We start from the raw sequence: 27,855 nt of genomic DNA, 5'->3' as shown, positions 1-27,855 counted from the left end.
GGAAGGGAGAGGGACAGAGAGCCAGAAACATGGATGAGAAACATCGATCAGCCGCCTCCCGCACACCCCCCACCGGACATGCGCCCGCAACCAAGGCACATGCCCCCGACCGGAATCGAACCCGGGACCCTTGAGTCCACAGGCCGACGCTCTATCCACTGAGCCAAACCGGTCAGGGCTGCATGTTTGTCTTTTATGAGTGTAGATGTTGCTAACCAAAGAGACACATCTTCCTTTCAGATGTTTGGTACTGATATTACCATTTAAAATGCTAGTGAAAGATATCTTATATTTATTTCTTCCTGTCCCAGCTAAAAGGGAAACAGTTCTTCTGATTTCCTAGAGGAAGTCTTCATACTTTGTTCTTAATGGCTACCACCAATAAAAATTGAGAACTTAAAAAATTCCTTTATATTTTCTGTCAATACACATATTTTAAAGCATTTTAAGAGATCCTTTAATTATACAGTAAAAAACAAAAACCCACTGCTGTCAGCAATGACCTAGGTGCTAGTTTTTCACAGACCTAATCACTCGAGCTTCTGTGGGGCCTGAGTCTGCTCTGCTGCATAACTAAAACCAAATGACACCAGGTCCTAAGGCACTTGCACATATTTGACTCCTGGATCCATTACAGTGACAGAAATACATTAATAACATGATCGACTACTTATATCTCCTTTGTTGACAGAAGCTACTGAAGGAAGTGCCATACCATAGTGAGAGCCTGCACAAATTCAATTAACCAAGGGATGAAGGATGACCAAGAAGCAGGTGAAAGAATGAATCACCCATTACAGTCATTACCTCTATCTGTGGACATTTTATCAGTAGCTTGGGTAGAACTCCCAAGCTAATGCCCATTAGAAGAAAGCATCACATACGGAAAATAGAAACACATTTTTAGTTTTTTTCAAAATATAAGTCAGGTCAGACTCAGGTGAACCAAAGCTATAACATCCAAGAAGATGCAGTGACTTTCCCTAGCTGGTTTGGTTCAATGGGTAGAGCGTCAGCCTGCAGACTGAAATGTCCCAGGTTTGATTCTGGTCAAGGACACATGCCCGGGGTTGGAGGCTCAATCCCCTGTAGGGGGCATGCAGGAGGCAGCCAATCAATGTTTCTCTCATCATTGATGTTTCTATCTCTCTCTCTCTCCCTCTCCCTTCCTCTCTGAAATCAATAATGATAAAAAAAAAAGATGCAGTGACTTTTTTGCACCTTAGAGATCATGGCACCTGAGGTGGTCAGCAAGGCTTCCAACACACCTATTTCCCATTTAGCTTATTGTTTAAAAAATGGCACCTCTCGCCCTAACCAGTTTGGCTCAGTGGATAGAGCGTTGGCCTGCGGACTAAAGGGTCCCAGGTTCAATTCAGGTCAACGGCATGTACCTTGGTTGCAGGCACATCCCCTGTGGGAGGTCTGCAGGAGGCAGCTGATCGATGTTTCTCTCCCATCAATGTTTCTGACTCTCTATCCCTCTCCCTTCCTCTGTAAAAAATCAATAAAGTATTTTTTTTAAAATGGCACCTCTTACCCAGCTGGCATAACTCAGTGGTTGAGCATCGACCTATAAAACCAGGAGGTCACAGTTCAATTCCTGGTCGGAGCACATGCCTGGGTTGTGGGCTCAATCCCCAATAGGAGGCATGGAGGCAGCCAATCAATGATTCTCTCTCATCATTAATGTTTTTCTCTCTCTCTCCCTTTCCCTTTCTCTTTAGGGGAAAATAAATAAAAATATATTTAATTAAAGAAAAGATGGCACATCTCAAATTACTGATGAATTAACCGAATGCTGAATGTTTAAAAAAGGGGGTAATCTCATACATAAAATGTAGAAAAAGATGGTAAAAAGCAAAGGTGATAGCACTAACTGTCACAGTCCCCTAAAGTTTACATGTGCCACAGTAACGTTACTATGAACTTTTCTCGAGTATTTTTTATCAGTGCAAATAAACAAAATAATTACATTTTCAAGTAAAATTTATTTAATAATATAAAAATATGGTATTAAAAACATTTATTAAGAGAATAACTTCAGAAGTCTTATGACTTTATAACTGAAAAACAATAAAAACTGTTCTGTGCTTCCCAAAAAACAAAACAAAAAATGCCACTTATCTTTCACTTGTCTTTTCACAATAGAGAAATTCTAGTGTTACTCTACCTATTTCAATTCTGGTTTATTTTTTAAGTCAACTTTCCTAAGAGGGAATGCTGGCCTTCTGAGAAAAAAATGGAGAATTTATAATCTGGAGGATCTTCTGTTGCCTGATTTTCAAAGAAAGTTGATTTTCATCTGACTTAGCTAACTTTCATTCAGAAAATTTTAGTAAAATGCATTTAAAGCTTGGTATTGTGAACATGCAGGAAAAAAAGACTATAAAATGAAATAAAAGCTAGAATTAAAAGCCTCTAAATTGTACAAGTGGCTAAAAGTCCGGCACTAATTCCTAAAATGAGTCCTTGTGTGCAGTGCCAGCCTCAGGTTTGTCCCACTGACTCTTAGAGGACATATGTGACAACAACAATAATCAAACTTACACAGAAACTTATTTCTCCTCAAGTTTTTGTCCTGTGGATGTGAATCACTAAGCACACACATATTTCCCACTTTTAGGAGATAAGGCAAAAAAAAAAATCATTTTTGGAGTTTGCTCTGGGTTTGGTTTAAGCTTCATGGAGTAACACATAGGAGGCTAAAGCAAAAAACAGGTAATACTTCAGTAAGTCCAACTGACTTAGTAAAAAAAATATACTTCCTTTCTAACCTTCTAAATTCCCATTTACCTACAAATCTGAGGGTTTAAATCTGCATGGGTCCCTTGGCAAGAAAGTCAGAAGTCATTGTCACTCTCTTCCAGGGGCTCAGGTTTCCGGACCCTTCGACTAGATTTAGCTGGAGAGAGAGCAATGCTCTCGTCTTCTAAGTCGTCGTCTTCTTCATCATCTTCCATGTCAATTTCACTGTCCTCCGAGTCTTCCTATAGGAAAAAGACAGCAAATACACTTTGTTCCTGACATCTTCTCAGCAAGACCCTACCTCACTCACCCTTTTACTAGTAGCTCAATAACTAGCAACACCTCCATGTGAAGGAAGAGCTTGGCAGAGAAGCGGTCAGGTTGTGGAGGCATAAAAATGGATCAACTTCTAGATATTGCTGGCTGGAATACAGAGATCAATGTATCCTCTAATCAGTAACCTTCAAATACCAATATGCAATAATCCAACGTAGGTGCCACAGGGACTGGCTTTCCCACTGATGACTCGGGAACATGAGACCTGCCCAAGGCTCACTGAATGCTGCTTTGCTCCTAGCGGCTCAGAGACCCACCAGTGGGTAGCAAGGAAGGTAGGGACTCAGAGAGAGGGAAGAAAAGCTTGTTTTGACTTCTGACAGACGGGGATGGAAAGCCACAAAGGAAATGGGTATAGGGAGAAAAATAAAAGAAACACTCTCACCCTGCCAGTGTGGCTCAGTGGTTGTGTTGACCTATGAACCAGGTAGTCATGGTTCAATTCCGTCAGAGCACATGCCTAGGTTGTGGGCTTGATTCCCAGTGTGGAATTGATGTTTCTCTCTCTCTCTCCTCCCCTCCTGTCTGAAATCAATATTTTTTTTTTAAAGAAACACTCTCCCCCTTGCCGGTTTGACTCAGTGGTTAGAACTTCAGCCATGGACTGAAGGGTCATGGGTTTGAATCCCAGTCAAGGGCACGTACCTCAGTTGCAGTTTTAATACCTGGAGAGCAGGAGGCAAACCAATCAATGCGTCTCTCTCACATCAATGTTTCTCTCTCTCTCTCTCTCTCTCTCTCTCTCTCTCTCTCTCTCTCTCTCTCTCCCCTTTCCTCTTTTCTCCCCCCTCCCACCTTGTCTGAAAATCAATGGAAAAAAATATATATATCCTATATAATAAAAGGCTAATATGCAAATTGACTGAACAGCAGAACGACCAATTGCTATGACACGCACTGACCACCACGGGGAAGACGCTCAATGCAGCAGCTTCCCCCCTGGTGGTCAGTGCACTCCCACAGGGGAAGTGCTGCTCAGCCAGAAGCCAGGCTCACGGCTAATGAGTGCAACAGTGGTGGTGGGAGCCTCTCCTGCCTCTGTGGCAGTCAGACATCCCCCGAGAGCTCCCAGACTGCGAGAGGGCACAGGCCAGGGAGAGGGACACCCTCCCTGAGTGCACAAATTTCGTGCACCAGGCCTCTAGTATCTATACTAATAAAAGGGTAATATGCTAATTAGACCAGGAGACCTTCTAGACAAAGCCATGGTGGCAGGGTCAAGGCAGAGGCGGTTAGGGACAAGCAGGCCAGCAAGGGAGGGCAGTTGGGGGCGATAAGGCCGGAAAGGGGGGGCAGTTGGGGGCAAGAAGGCCAGCAGGGGTTGCAGTTGAGGGTGAGCAGGACGGCAGGCAGAGTGGTTAGGGGTGATTAGGCAGGCAGGCAGGTGAGTGGTTAGGAGCCAGCAGTCCTGGATTGTGAGAGGGATGTCCAACTACCAGTTTAGGCCTGATCCCTATGGAGGCAGTCAGACATCCCCCGAGGGGTCCCAGATTGAAGAGGGTGCAGTCCAGGCTGAGGGACACCCCCCACACACACACCTGTGCACAAATTTTGTGCACTGGCCACGTGTGTGTGTGTGTGTGTGTGTGTGTGTGTGTGTGTGTGTGTGTGTCTCCATCCATCCTCAGGTAAGGATTAAAAAAAAAAAAAAGAAACACTCTCCTCCTTCATCTAGATCTAGGGTAACCAACTCAGCCAGGTTTAAAACTGCAAGTCCTGCATCCCAGGTAAACTAGGATGGTTGGTCACTCTAGCTAAAGCATTCCCACCAGCATACATATACACTGCAATTTCCTTCTTCTTAAAAAAAACAAAGTAAAAACCTCAAAACTTAATCCTACCTTCCCCTCCAGCTACTCTGCCCTGTTTCTCTGTTCCCCTCACAACAAAACTCCTTGAGTGAGTTTTGAACTCACTGTCATCACCTGTTCCCCTCTCACTACCTCTTTTTTAAAAAAAATTTAATATTTTTTTAATTGATTTCAGAGAGGAAGGGAGAGGGAGAGATAGAAAACATTAATGATGAGAGAGAATCATTGACTGCCTACTGCACGCCCCCTACTAGGGACCAAACCTGCAACCCAGGTGTGTGCCCATGACCAGAATCAAACCCGGGTCCGCAGGCCAACGCTCTATCCACTGAGCCAAACCGGCTAGGGCTCTCACTGCCTCTTAAGCACACTCTGGTCAGGCTCTCACCCCATCAATCCCCCAAACTTCTCTTGTTAAGGCTGACATATTTGGTGGGTTCATGGGGTAATTCTCTGTCCTCCTGTTTGACCTACAGGCTCCTTCTTCCCTGGCATCCACTATTCTGTCTTCCAGGGGACCCTTCTCTCTGGATTCTCACCCCACCTCATTCCTGTGTCTTGTCTTGCTTGCCCAACCCCCTACATCTCCCTGACCCCCACAATGTGGGGCTGGCTCAGGGCCTTGGGCATCCTCTCTTCTCCTTCTTCTCTCTCTTCCAAACAATCACATGTACCCTTTGCTTAAAGACCACCCAGATATGGATGTTTCCCCCAATTCAATCTCTAGCCCAGACCTGACTTTGAACTCCAGACTTGAATTTCAAGTCAGCATCAGCATGTGGACATCTAGCAGGAAATTCACACTTAGAACGTCCAAAATCCAAACTCTCAATCTGCTAGCCAAGCTCCTTCCTCAGGTCTGCCTCACAGTTTTGTGCTTTTGGCCAATTTTGCCACAACCAAGGCATCCTTCATTTTCTTTAACACCCCGTGTCCAATTAATAAAACCTGATGGTTCTTACCTTAGAAACATGTTCAGAACCTGACTACTTTTCAACACCTCTGCTGCTACGACCCAAGGCTAAGCCACCGCCATCCTCACCTCTGAACTAGACTCTTGCAAACGCCTCTTCACTGGGCTCTCTTAAATTTGAGTCAGTTCTTGGCACTCCTGGGCTCAGGATTCTCTAGCACCTTCCCACTGTACTCAGAAAATGCTAAGTCTTCGTCATACCCTGCAAAGCTCTGCACAGCCCCTGCTGCTCCTGCCCCCAGCTCATTGCATTCCAGTCACGCCATTGCCTCTGGTCCTCGAATGCAGAAACCATATTTCCTGTGATCAGGATGCCCCTCCCCAGCACCATGTCCCTCCTTCCATTCAGGCCTCTGCCCAAACGTCACCTTATCAGAGAGATCTTTCATGACCAATCAAAAGGCATTCCTCAGTCCTATCACTCTGTTCCAAAACCTACTTTATTTTTCCTCTTAACCACTATGAGCCCTGATGGGTCTGCTTCACTACCATTGGACTGTAAACTTCATAAAGGCAAAGACCTTATTTCTATTCATTACTGTATTCCGCACAATCTATAATAGTGCCAGGCACCTAACACCACTCAAAAAATATCTGTCCAGTGACTGAGTGAACACGTGAAGGACCAACTCCTATGCTTAGGGGATGGTGCATGAAAACATCCTCCCTGAAATAAACAAGTGACAACAGGCACAGAGCAGATTTAAGCTACAATAATGCAATTGTTCTGAAGTAGAAAGCTATATAAATGATCAAGCAAATCACAAGAGGCCAGCCAGCGCTCGCTGGGTATCACCAGACTTTCCTTAGTTCTGTCTTGGATGAATAAGATGGATGGATAGAAGCTGTTTAACCATCCATCACCTACCTTCTTAAAATTTTTGAGGTAGTTTCTCTGCTTCTCTAAAGATCATCTTCTATGTATTCAAGGTTCTATTTCTGTGCATCTTGCCCAGCACACCTGAGTGACCTCTCCCTCCTGTGAATTTCTGTGATAGTACACACGGCTGATATTAAATAAATGGACCTTTTTGTACAAGAACATAAGACGCGCCCTCACTGATTTGGTTCAGTGGATAGAGCATCGGCCTGTGAACTGAACGGTCTCCCAGGTTCAATTCCAGTCAATGGCACATGCCTGAGTTGCGGGCTCGATCCCCAGTAGGGGGTGGGGGGGGGGGCATGCGGGAGGCAGCCAATCAATAAAAAAAAAGAACATAAGACTCATGCTTTGTCTCTGTGTAGCCACTAGTGCCACATTCTAGACACATGTGATATTCAACCTGATGGGGAGATCTGTGATTGGTGTCAATCTAGTCACCCTTTACCACTTGGGATTGAGAGTCTTGCCAGGGACTGCAACAAAGAAGGCAGGCCCAGAATGAAGAATGTAAGAGCCAACAGCTGGGCCCCAGCAGGGACCCCTTGTTTCCCCATTCTGGTTCATTTCCCAGTCAGTTATCCACTTAATAATGATCAAGGTGCTGCAGCTCCTTGCCCCGCCTCTCAGAGGCTCTGGTCTCAGGAGAGCCTCCTTATCATGTTCTCTCCCCAGAAAGGAGCTGAAGAGAGGGTTGGTCGACCCCAGGCTCTCAGCAGCATCCCTTCCTTTCTAGGTTATGGTTCAAGCACCAGATAACTCCCAAACCCACCACCTTTCTTGTCCTTGGCTCAGCACTTACTCCTCCTTCTTAGAATAGGCACTTCGCCATTCACTGTGGGATCCATTTTGAGTGGCTTTTTGCCCAGGATACAGAAGCATCATCCTTGGGGAAGGCTCTCTGCTGGTTCTGAACAAGCAGATACACACACACACACACACACATGGATGGATGGGGTGAAAAAGAAAACCAACCTGCTTCTTGGAGCTGGAAGTCTTGCATTTACCTAACAGAGCTGGTGCTCCTTCCATCTTTGGAAAGTGAGAGCAGACAGAACATGAGAGGGGAAAAAAGTAGGGGAAGCAGGTTCATTTGAAAAGAAATGAGCCATCAACAAACTGCCACAAATCCGGTGATGCGGGCTGAGAAACCACACCTCACGCTAAGCTGATCAAACATGCTTACTTCCTGGCTAATGCAGTCACGGGGCCAGCCCAAGCGTAGAAAGAATACAACTGCTAACGGGGGCTGGTTTGGACTCACATCATCATCGGAGTCTCCACCTTGCATTGTGCCCACGATGTGTTTGCTAGGTCTTCCTGGGGAGAATAAAAGCAAGAAGAAATTGCAAAAACCTTGTAAAATAAGGCATAAAATATCATTTAAGATTTGCCATCCTTTAGAACAGTGGTCGGCAAACCGCAGCTCGAGAGCCACACGTGGCTCTTTGGCCCCTTGAGTGTGGCTCTTCCACAAAATACCGACTTCTGCGCATGGGCCACGAAGTTTCAATCGCACTGTACGTGTGCGCCCGCACTTGGTACTTTGTGGAAGAGCCACACTCAAGGGGCCAAAGAGCCGCATGTGGCTCGCAAGCTGCGGTTTGCTGACCACAGCTTTAGAACATTGGGAAAAAGAAGAATTAAATTAAATTAAAACACTTAAGTAGCATCCCAACTAATCAGAACTGCCGACAAATGGTAACGGATTTTCTGCATTTCCACATTAAAACAAAGAAAAGGGCAGTGAAATGTAAGCGTGAATCATAAATCAGAAAAATAAAGATGCATTCTGTAAATGTTTTAGGGGAAAATCACTTTCCCTAAAGTGATTTAGGGAGGCAGCCGATCAATGATTCTTATCATTGATGTTTCTAACTCTCTCCCTCTCCCTTCCTCTCTAAAATCATAAAAATACATATTTTTTTAAAAGTTCATCTTTGAACACATCATCATGGAGATCTTGTGTTGTTTCACTTCTGCAGTGAATTGTCAGCAGTAGAATTTAGGAGCACCGGGGCCTTTACTAGGTTCTGCTGAACTAATCACGTACCATTTTAGAGCCCTGGCTCCCATATAGTAAAATAGGAGTCATAACCTCTAACCTCTATTGATGTCATGAAGCTGTCAAAAAATTAAAGATAAAAAAAATCAGAGCACCTGACTATCCTATGAACAAAGCAGAATGTAATAAGTAAAGATAGGTGGACCTAAAATAAGAGAAAACAGTTAACAACAAAAGCTAATATGAAATGACAGATGGAAGATCATTTACCATTTAAATTTATTATGTATATAAAAATGCAATTGTGCTCAAAAAATTAATAAGTGGTAGATAAGAAATGTTTTTAAAGGCAAATATAGGACAATTTAGTAGTATCTATCAGAATTTAATTTACATAACCTTTGACCTTAGAATTCCACTTTAAATGACATAGCCTAAAGAAACACTTGCAGATGTGTGGAAAAATCTATAGGGAAAAGAGTATCTTAAGTATTGATAGATACTTATGTATCTATCAACATGGGAATGCCCAAGTAAATTACAGGTACAGTCATACTATGGACTAATATGCAGCTATCAAAAAGAAAGAAGGAGATCTCTATTTTACTGACATGAGAAGAGTTCAATACATTTAAAATTTTTTAAAGCATATTGCAGAACCATACACATAGTCTGGTCTCACTCCGATTAAAAAACCTTTCAGGTGATCTTTGTGTCCATGTTTCAGTGTGTGTGTGTGTGTGTGAAGGCAATTTGGAAGGACACACCCTGGCCTAAGGTGGGGAGTGAAACATGAGGAAGACCTCTCACCCAGATTTGCTCCACACATTTTATTGCTTGAATCTGTTACAGTGAGAAAGTAGAAATTAGAAGAACATTTTTAAACGGCAGAGATGTTTCTGTAAGTCCCTTTTTTGTCCATTATCTGACTATAAGGTATCAACTGCACTGAGAACGTTTGGACCCAAAAGGGGCAGAATATAGCTCAGTGGCAGAGGCAGTGTGTTCCTGTAAACTCTGTGAGAAACACCAGCCACAAATAAGAACTGGCCATTCTTAGGACTCCAGATAAGAGTATTAGTGATAAAGATGACCACTGAGCAGTTTAAGAGCCAAACCCTGATTAACAACAGGGCGGAAAAAACCTAGAGCAGGGCCACTCACAGTGTGCTTATGGGCCTTACTACCAGCAGCCCTGACCCAGTGCTGGCCGTGGTGTTCTATGACAGGCACAGGGAGGAGGGCAAGGGAAAGAAGCCCTGGTACCTTGCATGAGCACTTCCATGGCTGTCCGTGGCTTCGACAGCCGTCTCTCTTCCAGTTCACTGTCAGATTCATCATCCTCCTGGATGTCGATGTCCGAGTCATCATTACCTGGCAGGAACACAGTAAGAAAAAAAGGGGGGGGGGAGCTGGTGGATCCATCATTACTTCTAAACCAGCCTCTGTCCAGTAAGGCTCTTGGCAAGTCATATGCACTTCTCAGCCTTTCTTTTGATGCATTAGATTTTATGAGAACTTCAGGATTTGCTAGTAGATACTTAGTGAAGAGTTAATACAAACAATAGGCAGTTTGTTTTAATTTTTTTAATTTTTCCAAAGCTAGAAAAAAGTGGGTCTGATACATTAGCTAGAAACACTATTCCAGTATGTGAAATTAAACAATTGACTAGCCAGCTGTCAAGATAGCCAGGAGTTCTTGGTTAGTTGGAAGGAAAAAAAAAACAACATTCTTTGATCAGTCTTAGGCTGTGTCACCAAAACTCAAGCTCCTTGAGGATAACAAAGATGAAGAATACCCCACTGAAAAGGTCAGTGACTGCACCAAAACAAGACCAGAGGCAAGAAGGAGACCAGGATAGGAATGGCCTGAGTAGGGCTGGCCTGAGAAAGATGGTGACCTACTGCCTGACAATGAAAATGTGCTCATGATATTCTTCACTCTGGAAAATTCCATTATAAAGATACATAAAGGAAGGTCATTCTCAACACCATGGCCTTTTACATTAATTTCTTAAATACTCTCTTGGAGTTTGGTGCACATTGAACATTTCCTTATGGAAACCGACAGAATGAGAGTTTCCACAGTGGGGAGAAAAAGCTTTTACTGCCCAGCACCTGACTACTCTGTACCCAGGGACGGACATAGGTTTTAAGAATGGCACTGGAGGAGTGTGCAGCTGCTGCTCTGATCACTGACTCATAAGTCAGTTTGGAAGTATAGGAAGTGTTCGTCTACAAAAACGCTTTGCTTAGACCCTGATCTAAGAGGGAAATGAAATGGAGGCTATGTCTAGCTGAGCACAGAGTGAACGTTTTCTGCTTTCTTTAGCCATGGAGAGAAGAGCGGTGCTCTGCAGCACAGAGGAGCAAACCTGGGAGCCAGAGAGTGTCAATAACAGCATCCTGCAAGACTTCGATACAATCGACCTGAAAACTACCACCTTCCAAAAGCCCTTACCAGAATATGATTAAATATTACCACAAAGTAATGATTATAAAATGAAATCACTGTTCAGTATAGTTCACTTTTTATTCCATCCAGGAAAATTATGAAATTAAATCAGTACCCAATGCAACATAAACCAAATGATACCATGAATTTTAAAACAACATTAATACAGATATTTCAAGCTCAACATGATTTCTTCTGACAACTCAAAACATTTCACTGAGGACTAAGCAGGTAAAATAAAACTAACACATGCTGACACTGAAATCACCGAGTTGTCAGTGATATGTTAAAATTAAGTACAGCAGACAATAGTGCTGACATAATTCAACAGGGAAAGGATAGTCTTTCCAACAAATGGTGCTGGGACAACTGGCTAGCCGCTAGCCACATGCAAAAGAATGAAGTTGGGTCCTTGTCTCACATCATTTACAATAATTAGTAAAAAATGGATCAGAGACCTAAATGTAAGAGTTAGAACTATAAAACTCCTAGAAGAAAACTCAGGCGTCAATCTTGGTGACTTTGAAATAAGCAGGGGTTTCTACTTAGATATGACACTAAAACCACAAGCAACAAAGAATAAACAGACAAACTGGATTTCATTAAAACTTTGTACAGCCGAAACCGGTTTGGCTCAGTGGATGGAGCGTTGACCTGCGGACTGAAGGGTCCTAGGTTCGATTCCGGTCAAGGGCATGTACCTGGGTTGCAGCACATCCCCGGTGGGGGATGTGCAGGAGGCAGCTGATCGATGTTTCTAACTCTCTATCTCTCTCCCTTCCTCTCTGTAGAAAAATCAATAAAAAATAAAAATAAAAATAAAAACTTTGTACAGCAAAGGATATCATCAAAGAAGTGAAAACACCTAAAGAATGAGAAATTATTTGCAAATCACAAATCACTTAAATCATTTATAAAATACTTCATATATTCTAGTACCCAGAATACATAAAAAACTCTTACAACTCAATAATAAAATGATAAATAAGCCAATTAAAAATGTGCAAAGGACTTGAATAGATATCTCTCCAAAGAAGATATAAAAACAGCAATAAGCATATGAAAAGATGCTCCATTTCATTAGCCATCAAAGAAATTAAAATGAAAACCACAATGAGATACTACTTCATACCCATTTAAACTATAGGCAGTTTTTAAGTTTCTCCTTTTAGATTAGCACTCCAACAGAAATATCATGCCAGCCACAGGTATAATTTTAAAATTTCTAGTGACTATATTAAAGTAAAAAGAAACTGGTAAGCTACTTTTAATGTTTTATTTAACCCAATATACCTAAAATCTCATTTCAACAAGTAACCAGTGTAAAAAATTATTAATGAGTAATTTTACTTTTCTCTCAAAATCTGGTATATATTTGTTAGGGGCAAAAATAGAATATTGGGGATTAGTTATAGTTATAAGAAATATTAATCATGCTCAGTTAACCGCAATTGCCTTGTTCTGATTAAAGAAAGGATCTTCTAACCTGGCTGGGAATTGTAGGCCCCAGGGATCTGGGAGTCAACCTTAGACCTGGCAGTCAACCTTGAACCTGGGAGCCAACCTTGGAATGCAGTTCATTCTCATTTAAGTACTGCCTATTATAGTGGAAAGATTAACATCCTTGTTGCCCAAACAATGGAGTCCCGCCCCAGTCCACATTGCCTACTTCCCCATGTAATCTTTGTCCTAGCCTATCTAATAATAGACAAACATGGTAATTGACTGTACTTCTCTACGCCTCCCATTGGCTAATCAGGGCGATATGCAAATGAACTGACAACAAAGATGGCGGCTAATTTGCATACTGCAAGCAGGGTGGGACAGCACGAGCCGCCAGCACGCCGCCATCCAGGGCTGAAGCCCCAGAAGCCGCCTGATATGGCAGTAACTCTATCAGTAAGCACTCTGAAAGTCAGTGGCATAAATGCACCAATTAAAAGACAGATTATGAGGGTGAATCAAAAACAAAACCCACTTTAAATATAAAGACACATATAGATTAAAAGTAAATGAATTAAGCTGCAGCCTGTTTTGCTCAGTGGATAGAGCATTAGCCCATGGACTGAAGGGTCCCAGGTTCGATTCCAGTCCAGGGCATGTACCTCAGTTGCTGGCTTGATCCCCAGCCCCTATCAAAACATGTGTAGGAGGCAACCAATCAATGTGTCTCTCCCTTTCCTTCACTCTCTCTAAAATTCAATGGAAAAATATCATTGGGTGAAGATTAACAAAAACAAAGTAAATGGATTAAGTAACAAAGAGATTATAAGAAAAATATATTCCAAATTTTGTTAGTTGTATAATGGTTATGTTTAAATTATTAACACCTAAGAAATTGGGTGAAGGGTACATATAATATGCTGTAGTATTTTATAGTTTTTTTTACATGTATAAGATTATTTCAAATTAAAATATTAAAAAATTAAAAATTAATAAAATATTAATTGAAATGTATCTGCATTACATGAAAAATCTCCTAATTGCTTTTAACATAATTTATTAAATTGTGCTAAAATTTACAAGGGTTCAATTAAAAAATATCTTAATTCTAAATGATATAATAGAAAATATATAATAGTGCAGTTATAAGAACTTATCTGAAAATAAAAATTTAAAGAAGTGAATTTAAAGAAGGGATTAGCCAAAGAAAATATATGCACAACCCATGGACACAGACAACAGTATGGTGATGGCCAGAGAGAAGTGGGGGGAAAGAGCTAGGTAGAGGGGGCAAAAGGGGGGAAATAAGGACATCCTATATAATAATAATAAAAGGCTAATATGCACATTGACTGAATGGCAGAATGACCGGTTGCTATGATGCGCACTGGCCACCAGGGAGTAGACGCTCAATGCAGGAGCTGCCCCCTGGTGGTCAGTGCACTTCCATATGGGGAGTGCCACTCAGCCAGAAGCTGGTTCATGGCTGGCCAGTGCAGTGGTGGTGGCAAGAGCCTCTCCCACCTCTGCGGCAGCACTAAGAATGTCCAACTAACAGTTTAGACCTGATCCCTTGGGGGCCTAAGCCTTCAGTCGGACATACCCGAGGGCTCCTTGGCTGCCATAAGGATGTCGGACTGCAAGCTTAGGCCTGATCCCCTGGGAAGTGGGCCTAAGTCAACAGGTGGACATCCCCCAAGAGGTCCTGGACTGTGAATGGGCGCAGGCCGGGCTGAGGGACCCCCCTCCCAGTGCACAAATTTTTGTGCACCAGGCCTCTAGTTCAATATAAGCAGCTGGCTTATGGGGGGTTGCAGAGCAGATTTTTGTGGATGACTTGCTGCTTTCCCATACTTCCAGCATGAATGGAATAAACACTCATACATGATTCAACTCTGTCTCTGCTTAATTGGCTCAAGCAGTGACAGGCAACGCAGACCCACTGGTTGTCTGGTTACATATTCTCCACAAACAGCAGCCCCCTCAGTTTGGACCAGCCACATTTCAAGTGCTCAGGACCCCATGTAGCTGGTGGCTAAGTAGTGGATAGTACAGTTCTACACTTGGAGCTCCCTGAGAGCCTCACCAATCACTGTGGGCTGGCACAACGCCAGACACACAGTAGGCATGCAGTAAATACAGGGCAGGGCAAAAGAAGGTTTAGAGTTGTGAGTACTCAAAACACAGAGGTTACTCTGGTATTATTATTTACTAATTATTGTATTATTTTCTTTTCCCCCATAGGAACAGCTGTAAACCTACTTTTGCCTCACCATGTATGTGTTAAATGTATAAACATCTACTTTCCACTATACCATAAAAATGGAACCACAGCTAGAATACTGTGATATTGTGATTTATAATAAGAAATATAGATTTGGCCTTCCTCCCCATTCCTGGCACAGAGCTCCCAAATCCCAAGGACTTTCTTAAATGATGAGAGTAACAATGGTGTCTCTTGTTAAGTAAATGAGGTGACTTTTGGATCTCACCCAACGGTGGGACCTGGTTGCCAGTAGGAGCCAACCATGTGATTAGAGAACTGGAACTTTGAGTCCTGATTTCTGGGGAAAGGAGAGGGGCTTGAGGTTGAATCAATCTCCAATGGCCAATCAAGACGAAGTAATGAACCCAAAAGGGTCTTTTCTAGAGAGCTTCCATGTGCTCTACTGATTTAGTCTTTACTGAAATAGCATCCCCTCAGTGAGGCCTAACTCCCTATTTAAAGCAGCAATTCTGTCACCTTCCCTATTCCTTGTACCCTGCTCTGCATTTCCCCCATGGCATTTTTCACCTTCTCCATACAGCTTGCTTACTGTGTGTCTCCTAGTATGTTAGCACACTGCTAGCATACTGCTAACATGTGAGATCAGTTATGGCAAGGATCCCTATCTTTTATCCACTCATGTATCCTTAGCACCCAGATACTTAATAATGCTTTGCTAGGTTGAATCAGCTCCCTGAAGAGTGGCCTGAACAAGATGATCTCTTGCAGCTCTTAGGTTTTACTAATTCTTGCTCTTGTTTCATGTCTATGTACTATTGTATTTTTCTATTTGGAGGAATCTTTCACAGACGGAGAAAAATTCATAGAGTCTGCCTTTATATATTTCTTCTCTGATCCCAATATTCTGGGCAATGTTCCCACATATGCAAAGAAAGCAAAGAACCTTAGGGTGAGTAGAAATGAGAATGGTCCTTCATAAATATTTTCCTAACTTCTTTGTCCACTCCAAGCTAACTAAGTGCTATCCTTCATTAAGCTGGTTTAAATTGGAAATTTTTCTGAAATAATTAAATCACACACGCTTCTAAGAATCTTTGCCTTCAAGAGATCCCAAACCTATGGGTCACAAAATGAAAATCTGAGTTCAGAAGAACAAACCAAGGTAAGTGAGAAAGGTCTTAATGTGCTGGCCTGGGGCAGAGCAGAATACAGCCAACCAATCAGAGCTCTTACCTGTGCCAGGCCTCCCAGGTGGGGATAAATTCCATGCGGTCTTATCACTTAGGGCAGCTTCGGGCTCTCCTGGCTGACCTGGAACCATAAAGGCAAGGGGCTGCTTTGGCTAGAGAGGCCCTTGGAATTTCCTAACCTTACCCAAGAGGATTTCCCAGCAGTTCCTATTCTCCTTCCAGAGTTCCCTGAGATTCTGGAGAGGCACAGACCAAGTGCAAAATAAGAGAGAGACAAGAAAGACAGAGAGAAAGAGCATGCCTGATGTCCCAGGTATACTATCTTCAAGCATGGGAGAATAAAATATACCATCATGAAAAAAGGGCAAGAAGTAACACTATGAGACAAAGCCACCAATTCAGCAGGAAGATCATGTGCTGCTATAGCTCCCGAGGCTGACCTGACACCTTGGTGAAGTTAGTTCATGGGTGAACTATGCTAACCAGCCATGGAGGACATTCCTTCCCAGAATCTAGATCTTTTATAGAGGTAACTCCCATTTCTCTATAGATGATAGCTCTGCTAACGATGGGTGTGTGGGATGGGGGGTTAAGCAAATGATCTATTCACTTACACTTCATTATGTTGCTTGTTTTCCAACCATCTGCCCTAAAATAAAGAACTCTACAGACCTCCACGACAAATTTTTCTTTTATAATTATATATTATATATATTTAAACTATCGTTTAGAAAGAGGAAAACACTATTTTAGTTGGCATAAAAAACCAAATGTGCTTTAAATGTTATGTAATTTAAACCAGTTTCTTGAGCTCTTGACTGAAATAAAATGGTACCAGATATAAAAGTTGTGAGAAAATTGCCTTTTGAAAAGAAATAAAATATACATATAAATTTTTCAATGCTAAAAATGCTACTCCAGAATAAAAAAAAAGTATAGACTTACTTCCACTCTTGAGTAGTCGCTTTTCTTCTTCCTTCAGCTTGTTCTGCATCAGACGGAGAGTATTTTCGGCTTCCTATGGAACAGAAAAAACAAGATACAGAAGAGATGACCTTTTTGGACATTTGATTTTTTACCATTCGAGTAAATACTGCTAAGTTTGTGATACAGAACCAGAAAAAAATCTAAACCAAAAGAAGGCGAAGAGCCCTAGCCAGTTTGGCTCGGTGGATAGAGCATGGGCTTGCAGACTGAGGGGTCCTGAACTCGATTCTGGTCAAGGGCACAGCATGTAACCTAGGTTGCAGGCTTGATCCATGGCCCGGTCAGGTTGCATGTGGGAGGCAACAAATTGATGTGTCTCTTTCACACCGATGTTTTTCTCTCTCTGCCTCTCTAAAAATCAATGGAAAAATATCCTCGGATAAGGATTAACAAAATAAAAAACAAAATAAAAAGGAAGGGGAAGAGAACTAACACTGCCTGAGATACTACTACAGTTGGGAGACCTGATACCCTTTCTCTCTATAATCACCCAGCAGCCCTATGGAAAGGGAGGCTCCCGGACAGGTCACAATGGACTTAAAATGGGCCTGACTGGCCCCCAAACCAGTGCTCCTCCCATTACACCTCAATAACTCTGAAGAAAACTGAATGACACAATAATATACCCATCATGTGTGCCTGCATAGATATATGGGCACTACAGGCCTCTTACTCTAGGAAGAGTAAAGCATAATTTTATTGTTTTTCTGTCCTGCACAATTCAAGCCCTGAAAGACGCTAAATGGTGGGACTGATCAGGATGGGAAAAGAAATAAAATACTGGTTTTAATTCCTAGAGGATTAAAAGCAAGCTAGTATTTCAGTTAGGTCGCAAATGTGGCCCTGATTATTGTCAAAACAATAATGGGAGAGGAAATTAGCCTTTAAAATTTTGTTCATGCTATAAATGTTTTTTTAAAAAGCACTGCATTTCATGCATAAGATATTTTGAGGGGCCGGGTATTAAAAGGACAGAGAGTAGATGTGACCATAGGAGAAAAAAAGGGTAAGTACTTGTTGAAGGAAGAACATGCAGCCTGAAGCGTGTTCTTCAATACACTCTCTGAACCCAGGGGTGGCCCCAGGAGATAGTACAAAATGGTCAGTTTATTTTCATGGCCTTTATTTTTCTTTCCCAGGCATCTATGTTTAAAATATCCTGGACTCCAGGCTCTCTCCACTGCCTGCCTCTGCCATACAGTAATGTCAGCAATAGGGTCCTTGTCAAGATAAACATGTCCATGTGAATGTGGTAGTTACTCCCAGCCAGCCCTCCTGGAGAGCAAAATAGTTCCAACTAATTCAAACACCCAGGTTTATAAGAAGATTGCATAACCTTTATACCAAAAGCTGTCAGGGACAATGTAAGAAAGGGAGATTGTAGACTAGTTTTACCATGAACATAGATTCTAAATGACTATTCTTGTGTTAAACAGAAATATCCCTAAGGATATTCAAAAAGGGAGAGCAACTTAGTCCAACTTCCTTTGCTCTGAATTCCGTATTTATTAATACATGCTGAAGGAGGATTTGAAATACTCCTTCCTAAATGGCCTTAAATACTGGGATGAAAGGCTCCTGACATAGAATAATCAACTGTGATTTCTCTGTATAAAGCAGTCTTTGATAAGCTAGTTCGGGTGATTCAATTAACCAGGGCTTGAAAACCTTTAAGTAAGAGAAGTTACATAATTTGTGGAACTCAGTGCAAAGTAAAATGTACTTAAAAATTATTAAGGAGCCTGGCCAGTGCAGCTCAATAGTTGAGCGTCAACCTATGAAAGAGGAGGTCACGGTTTGATTCCCGGTCAGGGCCCATGCCCGGGTTGCAATCGTGATCCCCAACAGGGGGCACGCAGTAGGCAGCCAATCAATAATTCTCTCTCATCACTGATGTTTCTATTTCTTTCTCCTTCTCCCTTCCTCTTTGAAATCAACTAAAAAAAAAAGAATGCTGTTAAAAAAATTTATTCAAGATGGCAACAGCAGAGCATTAAAGCAAGCACAGGCTCTTCTGAGCTGTCTTATGTGACTGCACAGGTCACATGCTAGCCCTGTCTGCAGTCCTAATTGACCAAACCCTGATGATAAACTAATATCAAAGATTAGTTTAATAAACTAATATCAAACATTCACTGGCATTTTTTTCACAATGATATTTACAAACTGATTTGTCAACAAGTACAAAGTAACACACCAGAAAGAATGGTCTGTGCAGAAGAATGGGCTAAGCACTTACCTCAAACCTCTCTTGCTCCATCCTATGATGATCCTCGAGTTGCTGTTCCAGATAAGCTAGATTTCGAAATTTCTCCAGATAAATGTCATACTGCTTTTGCAATTCTTCCTCAATCTTCTCATATTCATCCATAAAGGCTGGCCTAGAAAAATCAAATGAAATAAAAGCGAAAGATTAATCGATGTACAGTAATTTGAAATTGGTATTCAGAGTTTCATATTCTGTCATGGCTTTCTTTAAAAAGCCTTGAATTAACTGGATGAAATGCTTCACAGCTCTCCAACAGCTTGAAGCTAATTTCCCCTTTTCTCTTCCCTCCCCCCCAAAATGTACATACTTTTTTCATCAAAAAAAGATGTGGGAGAACCAAGATGGCGGCATAGGTTAACGCCGGAGTTTGCCGCTTTGAACAACTACTTCAAAAGTGAAACTAAAAGACGGAAGGGACATCACCCAGAACCACAGGAACGCTGGCTGAGTGGAAGCCCTACAACTAGGAGGAAAGAGAAACGCATACGGACACTCAGAGGAGGCGCAGTGCTGAAGTCAAAGTCTGAGGTGCGGAGTGCTCGGAGCGGGCTGGCGGCGGAGGGCGCAGTTGTTGTTTTCATTCGGGAGGGAGTCGCAGACTCTGAGCTCCAGATACAGGCGAGTCTTTAGGGACCCAGACTCAAACCGGAGAAGCGGGACTGTCTGGCTTCGGTCAGAGCGAGTGCAGCTTTCTCTCCGAGCTTTGCAGCGGGTGCTGGGACTCAGAGAGGCAGAGCCCCTGGGGACAGGACTGAGAGCCGCCATAACTGCTCTCTCCGGCCCACCCTGTTGATCCTGTGCGACCCGCCCTACCCAAGCCCTGCACAGAGGCATTTGCCGGATAGCCTCAGGCAAAGGCTAGATTAGCACCTCCCTAGAGGACAGAAGTTCTCTCACTGCTGATACAGCTGATTCTCATAGCCACTTAGCCTGGAGGTCAAACCCTCCCTGGTATTAGCTACAACAATCAAGGTTTAACTATAAGACTGCGAACAAAGACCACTAGGGGGTGCACCAAGGAAGCATAACAAAATGCGGAGACAAAGAAACAGGACAAAATTGTCAATGGAAGAAATAGAGTTCAGAACCACACTTTTAAGGTCTCTCAAGAACTGTTTAGAAGCCGCCGATAAACTTAATGAGATCTACAAGAAAACGAATGAGACCCTCGATGTTATGTTGGGGAACCAACTAGAAATTAAGCATACACGGACTGAAATAACGAATATTATACAGACTCCCGACAGCAGACCAGAGGAGCGCAAGAATCAAGTCGATGATTTGAAATGCGAGGAAGCAAAAAACACCCAACCGGAAAAGCAAAATGAAAAAAGAATCCAAAAATGCGAGGACAGTGTAAGGAGCCTCTGGGACAGCTTCAAGCGTACCAACATCAGAATTATAGGGGTGCCAGAAGATGAGAGAGAGCAAGATATTGAAAACCTATTTGAAGAAATAATGACAGAAAACTTCCCCCACCTGGTGAAAGAAATGGACTTACAGGTCCAAGAAGCGCGGAGAACCCCAAACAAAAGGAATCCAAAGAGGACCACACCAAGACACATCATAATTAAAATGCCAAGAGCAAAAGATAAAGAATCTTAAAAACAGCAAGAGAAAGTAACTCAGTTACCTACAAGGGAATACCCATACGACTGTCAGCTGATTTCTCAACAGAAACTTTGCAGGCCAGAAGGGAGTGGCAAGAAATATTCAAAGTGATGAATACCAAGAACCTACAACCAAGATTACTTTATCCAGCAAAGCTATCATTCAGAATTGAAGGTCAGATAAAGAGCTTCACAGATAAGGAAAAGCTAAAGGAGTTCATCACCACCAAACCAGGATTATATGAAATGCTGAAAGGTATCCTTTAAGAAGAGGAAGAGGAAGAAAAAGGTAAAGATACAAATTATGAACAACAAATATGCATCTATCAACAAGTGAATCTAAGAATCAAGTGAATAAATAATCTGATGAACAGAATGAACTGGTGATTATAATAGAATCAGGGACATAGAAAGGGAATGGACTGACTATCCTTGGGGGAGAAAGGGGTGTGGGAGATTCGGGAAGAGACTGGACAAAAATCGTGCACCTATGGATGAGGACAGTGGGTGGGGAGTGAGGGCGGAGGGTGGGGCGGGAACTGGGAGGAGGGGAGTTATGGGGGGGGGGGAAGAGGAACAAATGTAATAATCTGAACAATAAAGATTTAATTTAAAAAAAAAAGATGTGATTTTTATAAAAACTTGAAATAATGCTGGAAGTATAAATAAAGTAAAAATTACTCATAATCCCATCACTAGGTATAAGCACTTAATATTTGCTATACATTCTTCCAGACTTTTCTATACATCTATATATATAAAAGCCTAAGCGACCCTTACAACCAAACAACCAGAATGACCAGTCAACCAGTTGTTTTGACACATACTGACCACCAAGGGGCAGACGCTCATTGCAGGAGCTGCCCCCTGATGGTGAGTGCGCTCCCACAGCCAATCTCCTGCGGCCCCGCCCCCCTCCCCACCAGCTGGCCAACTTCCCGAGGTCCCTCCCCCCTGCTGGGCGGCCCCCCTGATGGGCCTCAATTGCCGGCCAGGCTGAGGGACCCTACCCATGCACGAATTTGTGCACCAGCCCTGTAGTAGATACATATAGGAATGCACTGATGGATGAAAAAGGGCCACATGCTAACCTAATTAGTTCAGGGAAGGCCTGTGTGGCAGCCTTGCAAACTCCTAAAGTAACCACAAAGCAGGGTCTGAAATTAAAATTTTTCAAATAAAGCAATTAATGGTGGCCAGTATCTTCCCTGAGAAAGGTTAATCTTTACCTTAACTGAGCCTGTCTAGTGTCTTTTTGCATCTATGATAACATATTGTTGGAATGTCAAAGTAATTTTCCTTTTTCCAGACCCTTCAAAGCACAGGTAAACGCTGCGGAGACCATAAATCCCCTCATTGTTGAATTAATTGTTGACTGCTAACTATCCTGCACCCACCTAAGTAAAAGAAGTATGTGTCTATCATTTTACTTTCTATCCAATCCCAGAGGTTTTCCCACTTTGCCTTTCTCCTGCCTCCCTAATCTATCACCAATGGACTTCATGTCACCCACATACGTCTCCTCTTTTGATTGTAATGCATAAAACAAGGTGCAAAACTGCCTTTCTCTGGAGCATTATCTCAATCTGTTGAGATTCTACTTCCTGGCATTTGTGGACACTTTGGCTCAAATAAACTCACAAAAATTCTTCACAGGTTTGAATCTTTCTTATGTTGACACATTTTTTAATAAACATTAAGTTTATTACCTTAAATCAGCGATTTCAACACTGTTGTGCCACAAGAATTTTTAAAACATTCAATACTTGACTATTTAATCAGAGGCACTGACCTCTTTTCCCTTAGATTGTCAAATAAAAGAAAATTGACAACAGCCAACACAATAAGAGCTATCTGGTATGAATGAATCAAAATTATACCTATTTTTTGTCAGATTGGCAAAAAATATATTTTTGGTGTGCCACAGAATTTCAATAATTAGTTTACTTGTGCAATGAGATGAAGTTAAAAACTGCTGTCTTAAATGAAGCTCTGCAGTCTTTTTTCTCACTTGATATGCCATAGATTTCAATAAACAGTTTAAAAATTAGCATATACCATACACATATGTCAAAATCAATAAATTAAATAAATGCATTATCTAGGTTGGGCATAATACTTTGCTGTGCCAAAATTTAACCTAAATAGGGAAATGTAAGTGGCTATAAATTAAAGTTTTTAAACAATATAAAATTGCAAACTAAAACCATAACATAAAAAGCTATTTCAACTCGTTTGCTAAATTACGTTTTTCTTATTAAAGGGAAAATCTGTTCTTTTAAAATATAAACAGATAAACTAAAAAACAATTTTATAACCTTTTGTACTAAAGCAAAACAGACACCTTTCTATTAAAAGGATCTGAGGCTTAACAAAAATGAATTGATGCTAGAAAGGCAGAACTTTTTAATGAGACAGTCTATCTGGTGGCCCTGATTCTAGAGGCAGAACAGGCGAGGTCCCTGGCTGGGAGGAAGCCTTTGATGTTCCCTGAGTAACTGGCTGCTGTCCCCAGGTGCTGCCTCCCCACAGATCTAGGACAGTAGCTAGAGACTGTGGTCCAGTCACCAGTATCTCAAAAGAGCAAGACACATTTAGAGCAGGTGCTGCTAAACAGGGGAAGGAGTAAAGAAAGAAAAACAAAATGACACTAAAAAGGGAGAAAGAGTAGTGACATGGGAGAAGGAACAACAACAAAAATAACAGCAAGGGAAGGAGGGTACAAAATGAGAGGGAGGAGGGAAGGAAATGAGAGAGAAAGAGAGATTCCAAAAAATATGAAGAACATGCTTGAAAGGCTCCAATGATTTAAAAGGTGTTTTGCACCACTACCATCTATCTATATTCCCTGGAAAACATACTTTCAGTGAGGGAAAGTCAGAAGAAAGATGAATTTACTGGTGAGGAAATAAAGGTCTAAGTCTACTTAAACCAAGAAATGAAAGTATCCTTGTTTCCACCTAATTTATGGCAAGGCACAGATCTTAGAAGACGAAGTCTTGTATAACTTCTACCATCTGGATTTACTTACTTCGCCTTAAATTCCAAGAAGCTATAAAAACTGAATGGAAGTTCAAGAATTAAGCAGTTTTCCAGACATACTGAAAGCAGTAAAGAGAATGAGTTTAGCGGTGTGCTTGTTTGAACAAGCAACACACGTACATTCTGTAGTAGAGATAGCCTAATTCAAGGCTTCTTCCACTGCCTGAAGGGTTCATATCACTGACAATACATTCTCTCAATCTGTTTGAACTTTCAAAGACAGCGTTCCACTCCTGCTTTGGGTGTTCATATCTACCTGACACTCTGCAGAGTCTGGAGTCGCTTCCGGTTTCTTTCCAGTTCTAATTTCCTCTTTTCAATTTTGGCTTCTAAATTAGCTTCGTCAGAGGCCACGTTATTGAGCAGATCTTTCGTCTTCTGAACCTGAGCCTACATTTAATAGGAAATGAATGAGACAATGTCCCAATAAGGACTTCCAACTTGGAAGGTTGGAAGAGCGGAATTTCTCAAATCCTCAGGCACAGCGATACCATGCTAAACAAAAACCAAAGTAAGCAAACAGAGCAAACCTTCCCTCAAGTCATTATGTAACCAACTGTTCCCAGGGGGAACATCACATAGGCCCAGACAACATTATTATTCTTTTTTTTCCCCATGAGAAGAAGGTGTTTCTGCCCAGGGAAACAAATAAAGATGGAAAGAACAGTGTCCTAAGCAGAGTGGAGAGAGGGCCGAGATCTGGCCTGCTCACTTGTTTATAGACTGGCCACACATCATTCTGAATTGTGAGTCTGCTTTTATTTACATCTTGTTCAGGCTACTCCCATAGTTACAAATATCTGACTTCTAGAATGTACAGGGGTAGGCAAAAGTAGATTTACAGTTGTTCATATGGAAAAAGATATACAGGTTGTGATTATTACAATAGCTTTATTAACTCAAAAGAATGTCACAATGGCACAGTGCACTTAGGTACAATCTTGCAAGTGCTCAAATTGCTGGCCTTCAGTATTTACACGTTCTTCTAGTCTATTTGCTATATTCAAGCACATTTTGGCACAGAGGTCTTACCTACTTTTGCCCATCCCTGTAGGCACACACAAGTATGGCTTTATTTAGGAGGGGACAAAAAGAAACATTAGCTGGTCCCTGCCTGCTGGGATTGAGAGAGTTCCTTTTTTTCTCTCCCTGGCCACTGAACCCTGATTACAGACTGTAAGAAACAGAGAAACGACTCTGTGAAGTCAGACAGAAAGTGGCTGCCTCACGCAGTGTAAACCAGCCACTGGGCGGTGCCTTGGCAGCGGTGGGACAGAGGCTCTTGGGCAAGGGGGGCTGAGTAAGAAAGTGAAGGGGATGAAAGATCACTGATGAAACTACAGGCCTCCCTGTCCTTTTGTAAAAGCAAGTTCATGTGAAGCAGTGGTAGTCCAGGTAAACGCAGTGTCTTCACACTTGTGTTGTCTGGGAAGCTGGCTAGGTTGGGGCCTATGTATTACAGCAACCTGCCATATTAGGAATAATGTCTGAAATACAACCAGCCAAGTGTGGAACTGCCTCCCCAAGGTCGGGCTCTCTGACTCTGCCAAGATGGGGCTCTCCCCTCCAATACTGTGCACATGTGCAGTGTACCATACTAGCACACTGCAGGTCTCTGAAATGCTATGGGGTATACAAAGAAACCACCTAAGGAGACCAGGCACTCTCCACAACTCACAGAGACTGTGTGTATTTGGAAGCAACTACTTTCATTGATAATGAATTTATAGTTAAGTTATTTTTGTCTGAGACACCTAACCATTTCTAAGATGCTGTCATGAAAATATCACTAACCATCCACTTGCTGCAAGTGCTTTAAAAACACCAGCAGAAAACTTCAGGTCAATATGGCAGCATAGGTACTCAAATCCTTTCACAACCACATCAAAATTACAACTGAACTGCCCTAGCCCATTTGGCTCAGTGGATAGAACAGTGGTTCTCCACCTTCTGGCCCTTTAAATACAGTTCCTCATGTTGTGACCCAACCATAACATTATTTTCATTGCTACTTCATAACTGTAATGTTGCTACTGTTATGAATCGTAATGTAAATATCTGATATACAGGATGGTCTTAGGCAACCCCTGTGAAAGGGTCGTTCGACCGCCAAAGGGGTCGCGATCCACAGGTTGAGAACCGCTGGGATAGAGCATCAGCCTATGGAATGAAGGGTCCTGGGTTCGAATCCGGTCAAAGGCACATGCCTGGGTTGCAGGCTCAATCCCCTGTGTGGGGTGTGCAGGAGGCAGCCAATCAATGATTCTCTCTCATTGTTGATGTTTTTCTCTCTCTCTCTTCCTCTCCCTTCCTCTCTGAAATCAATAAAAATATATTTTTTTAAAAATTACAACTGGCCTTAGGTGGCGGCCATGGCGGGACAAGAGGATCCTGTGCAGCGGGAAATTCACCAGGACTGGGCGAACCAGGAGTACATTGAAATCATCACAAGCAGCATCAAGAAAATCGTGGACTTTCTCAACTCGTTCTATATGTCTTGTCGTTCAAGACCTGCAACACTAAATGAGAAATTGACAGCCCTTGAACGGAGAATAGAGTACATTGAAGCAAGGGTGACAAAAGGTGACCCTCACCTAGGACTGTGCCAGACTGCTGCTGAGAAGGAAGTTGCTTTACAGGCCTATGTGGGAAAGGTCCCAGCAGCCTTCACTTCTCTCTCCTTAAAGAGCAACAGGGCTTATTCTTGTTTTTCTTTCTTCAAAAATGTGGCCTTCGGGCTCTGCCATGTTCATCTGGCAGTGTGATATGGCATGTGGGGAGAAGTCCAGGGGAACTCTTGAAAACATTAGGCATTTTACCTTTTCAGTAACATATTGTAAAACTACTTGTCAATGTATTTGAAGCACTCAGAGCCAAAAGCCTGGGACTCTTTATTAAGGTCCTCCCCATATCTCTCTCTCTCTCTCTCTCTCTCTCTCTCTCTCTCTCTCTCTCTCTCTCTCTCTCAGATTTTCCTTACAGTTCTCATTGCCTTTGCATTGATTCTATAGACAGTCTTTTCTCCTCCCTACCTTTGTTGGGAGGTAGCAGACAGTCCTGGTTGAGAGACTCATGCCCTGGCAAGGTGGCTGCCAGAGAATGTTGTTGCTAATCTACCAGCTTTTTGTCCTTATGGGGAGTCAAGACCAGGTCTCCACTTGGCTTGAAGGGACACTTTCAGATTTTTCTTTCTGTCACTTGCGGTGTTTGCCTCTGATATTTCCCTAATAAACTCAACTTAAAAAAAAAAAATTACAACTGAACTGCAGAACAATCATCAGTAAAGCTGAAGTAGCAATATTTTTACCAAACAAAATAGACTTTAAAACAAAGGTTATAAGATATAAAAAAAAAAAAAAAAAAAAAGGACCCAGCAATTCCACTTCTGGGTATTTATCCCCCCAAAACACTACTAGTAAATATGAAAGATATATAGCCCTGGCCAGTGTGTTCAGTGGTTAGAGCACCAGTCCGCGTACCAAAGAGTCATGGGTTCGATTCCTAGTCAAGGACATGTACCTCGGTTGCAGATTACATCGCTGGCCCTTGTCAGGGCACATGCGGGAGACAACCAATCCATGTGTCTCTTTCATATCGATGTTTCTCTCTTTTTTTCTTTCCTCTCCCTCTCCCTCTCTCTCTCTCTCCTAGGGAGGGAGGGGAGAACCCCATCTTGGCAAACAAACAAAAAACAAAAGACATATACATCCATATGTTCATTGCAGCATTATTTACAATAGCCAAGATACAGAAGAAACCTAAGAGTACGTACATCACTACATGAATGGATAAAGAAGAAATGGTGCGTATACACAATGGAATATAACTCAGCCATAGAAAGGATGAAACCTTGCCTCTGCAACAACATGGATGGACCTA

The 27,855-nt window shown here is 42.2% G+C and overlaps 2 protein-coding genes across 9 annotated transcripts in view; one reads left to right on the top strand and one right to left on the bottom strand.

The window, feature by feature from the left end:
• Positions 1 to 1,971: 1,971 nt before the first annotated feature.
• CLUAP1 (clusterin associated protein 1) overlaps positions 1,972 to 27,855 on the bottom strand; it is a 43,478-nt gene continuing 17,594 nt past the window's right edge. For 3 of the 8 annotated variants that reach the window (XM_059692917.1, XM_059692920.1, XM_059692919.1), the window contains exons 7-14: positions 24,233 to 24,366; positions 19,295 to 19,436; positions 17,014 to 17,086; positions 16,112 to 16,189; positions 10,020 to 10,127; positions 7,935 to 8,068; positions 7,724 to 7,780; positions 1,972 to 2,990 (exon numbers count right to left, since the gene is read on the bottom strand). In XM_059692917.1, coding sequence (XP_059548900.1) covers positions 2,844 to 2,990; positions 7,724 to 7,780; positions 7,935 to 8,068; positions 10,020 to 10,127; positions 16,112 to 16,189; positions 17,014 to 17,086; positions 19,295 to 19,436; positions 24,233 to 24,366 — 873 coding nt within the window. In that variant the 3' untranslated portion in view covers positions 1,972 to 2,843. The remainder of the gene's footprint in view (positions 2,991 to 7,723; positions 7,781 to 7,934; positions 8,069 to 10,019; positions 10,128 to 16,111; positions 16,190 to 17,013; positions 17,087 to 19,294; positions 19,437 to 24,232; positions 24,367 to 27,855) is intronic. The other 5 variants (XM_059692921.1, XM_059692923.1, XM_059692922.1 and 2 more) reach the window with 5 other exon arrangements.
• On the top strand, positions 26,340 to 27,205 carry LOC132232336 (protein BRICK1-like). The gene has a single exon (XM_059691823.1). It carries the CDS (start codon positions 26,349 to 26,351, stop codon positions 26,739 to 26,741), a length of 393 nt encoding a protein of 130 aa, XP_059547806.1. The 5' UTR covers positions 26,340 to 26,348; the 3' UTR covers positions 26,742 to 27,205.

This window comes from Myotis daubentonii, chromosome 4 (genome assembly GCF_963259705.1).
Source record: "Myotis daubentonii chromosome 4, mMyoDau2.1, whole genome shotgun sequence".
Classification (NCBI taxonomy): Eukaryota; Metazoa; Chordata; class Mammalia; order Chiroptera; family Vespertilionidae; genus Myotis; species Myotis daubentonii.
This window is presented reverse-complemented; position numbering and strand designations above follow the sequence as displayed.

Excerpts from the sequence above, each read along its gene's own strand:
- LOC132232336 (XM_059691823.1), top strand. The coding sequence starts at position 26,349 with ATGGCGGGACAAGAGGATCCTGTGCAGCGGGAAATTCACCAGGACTGG.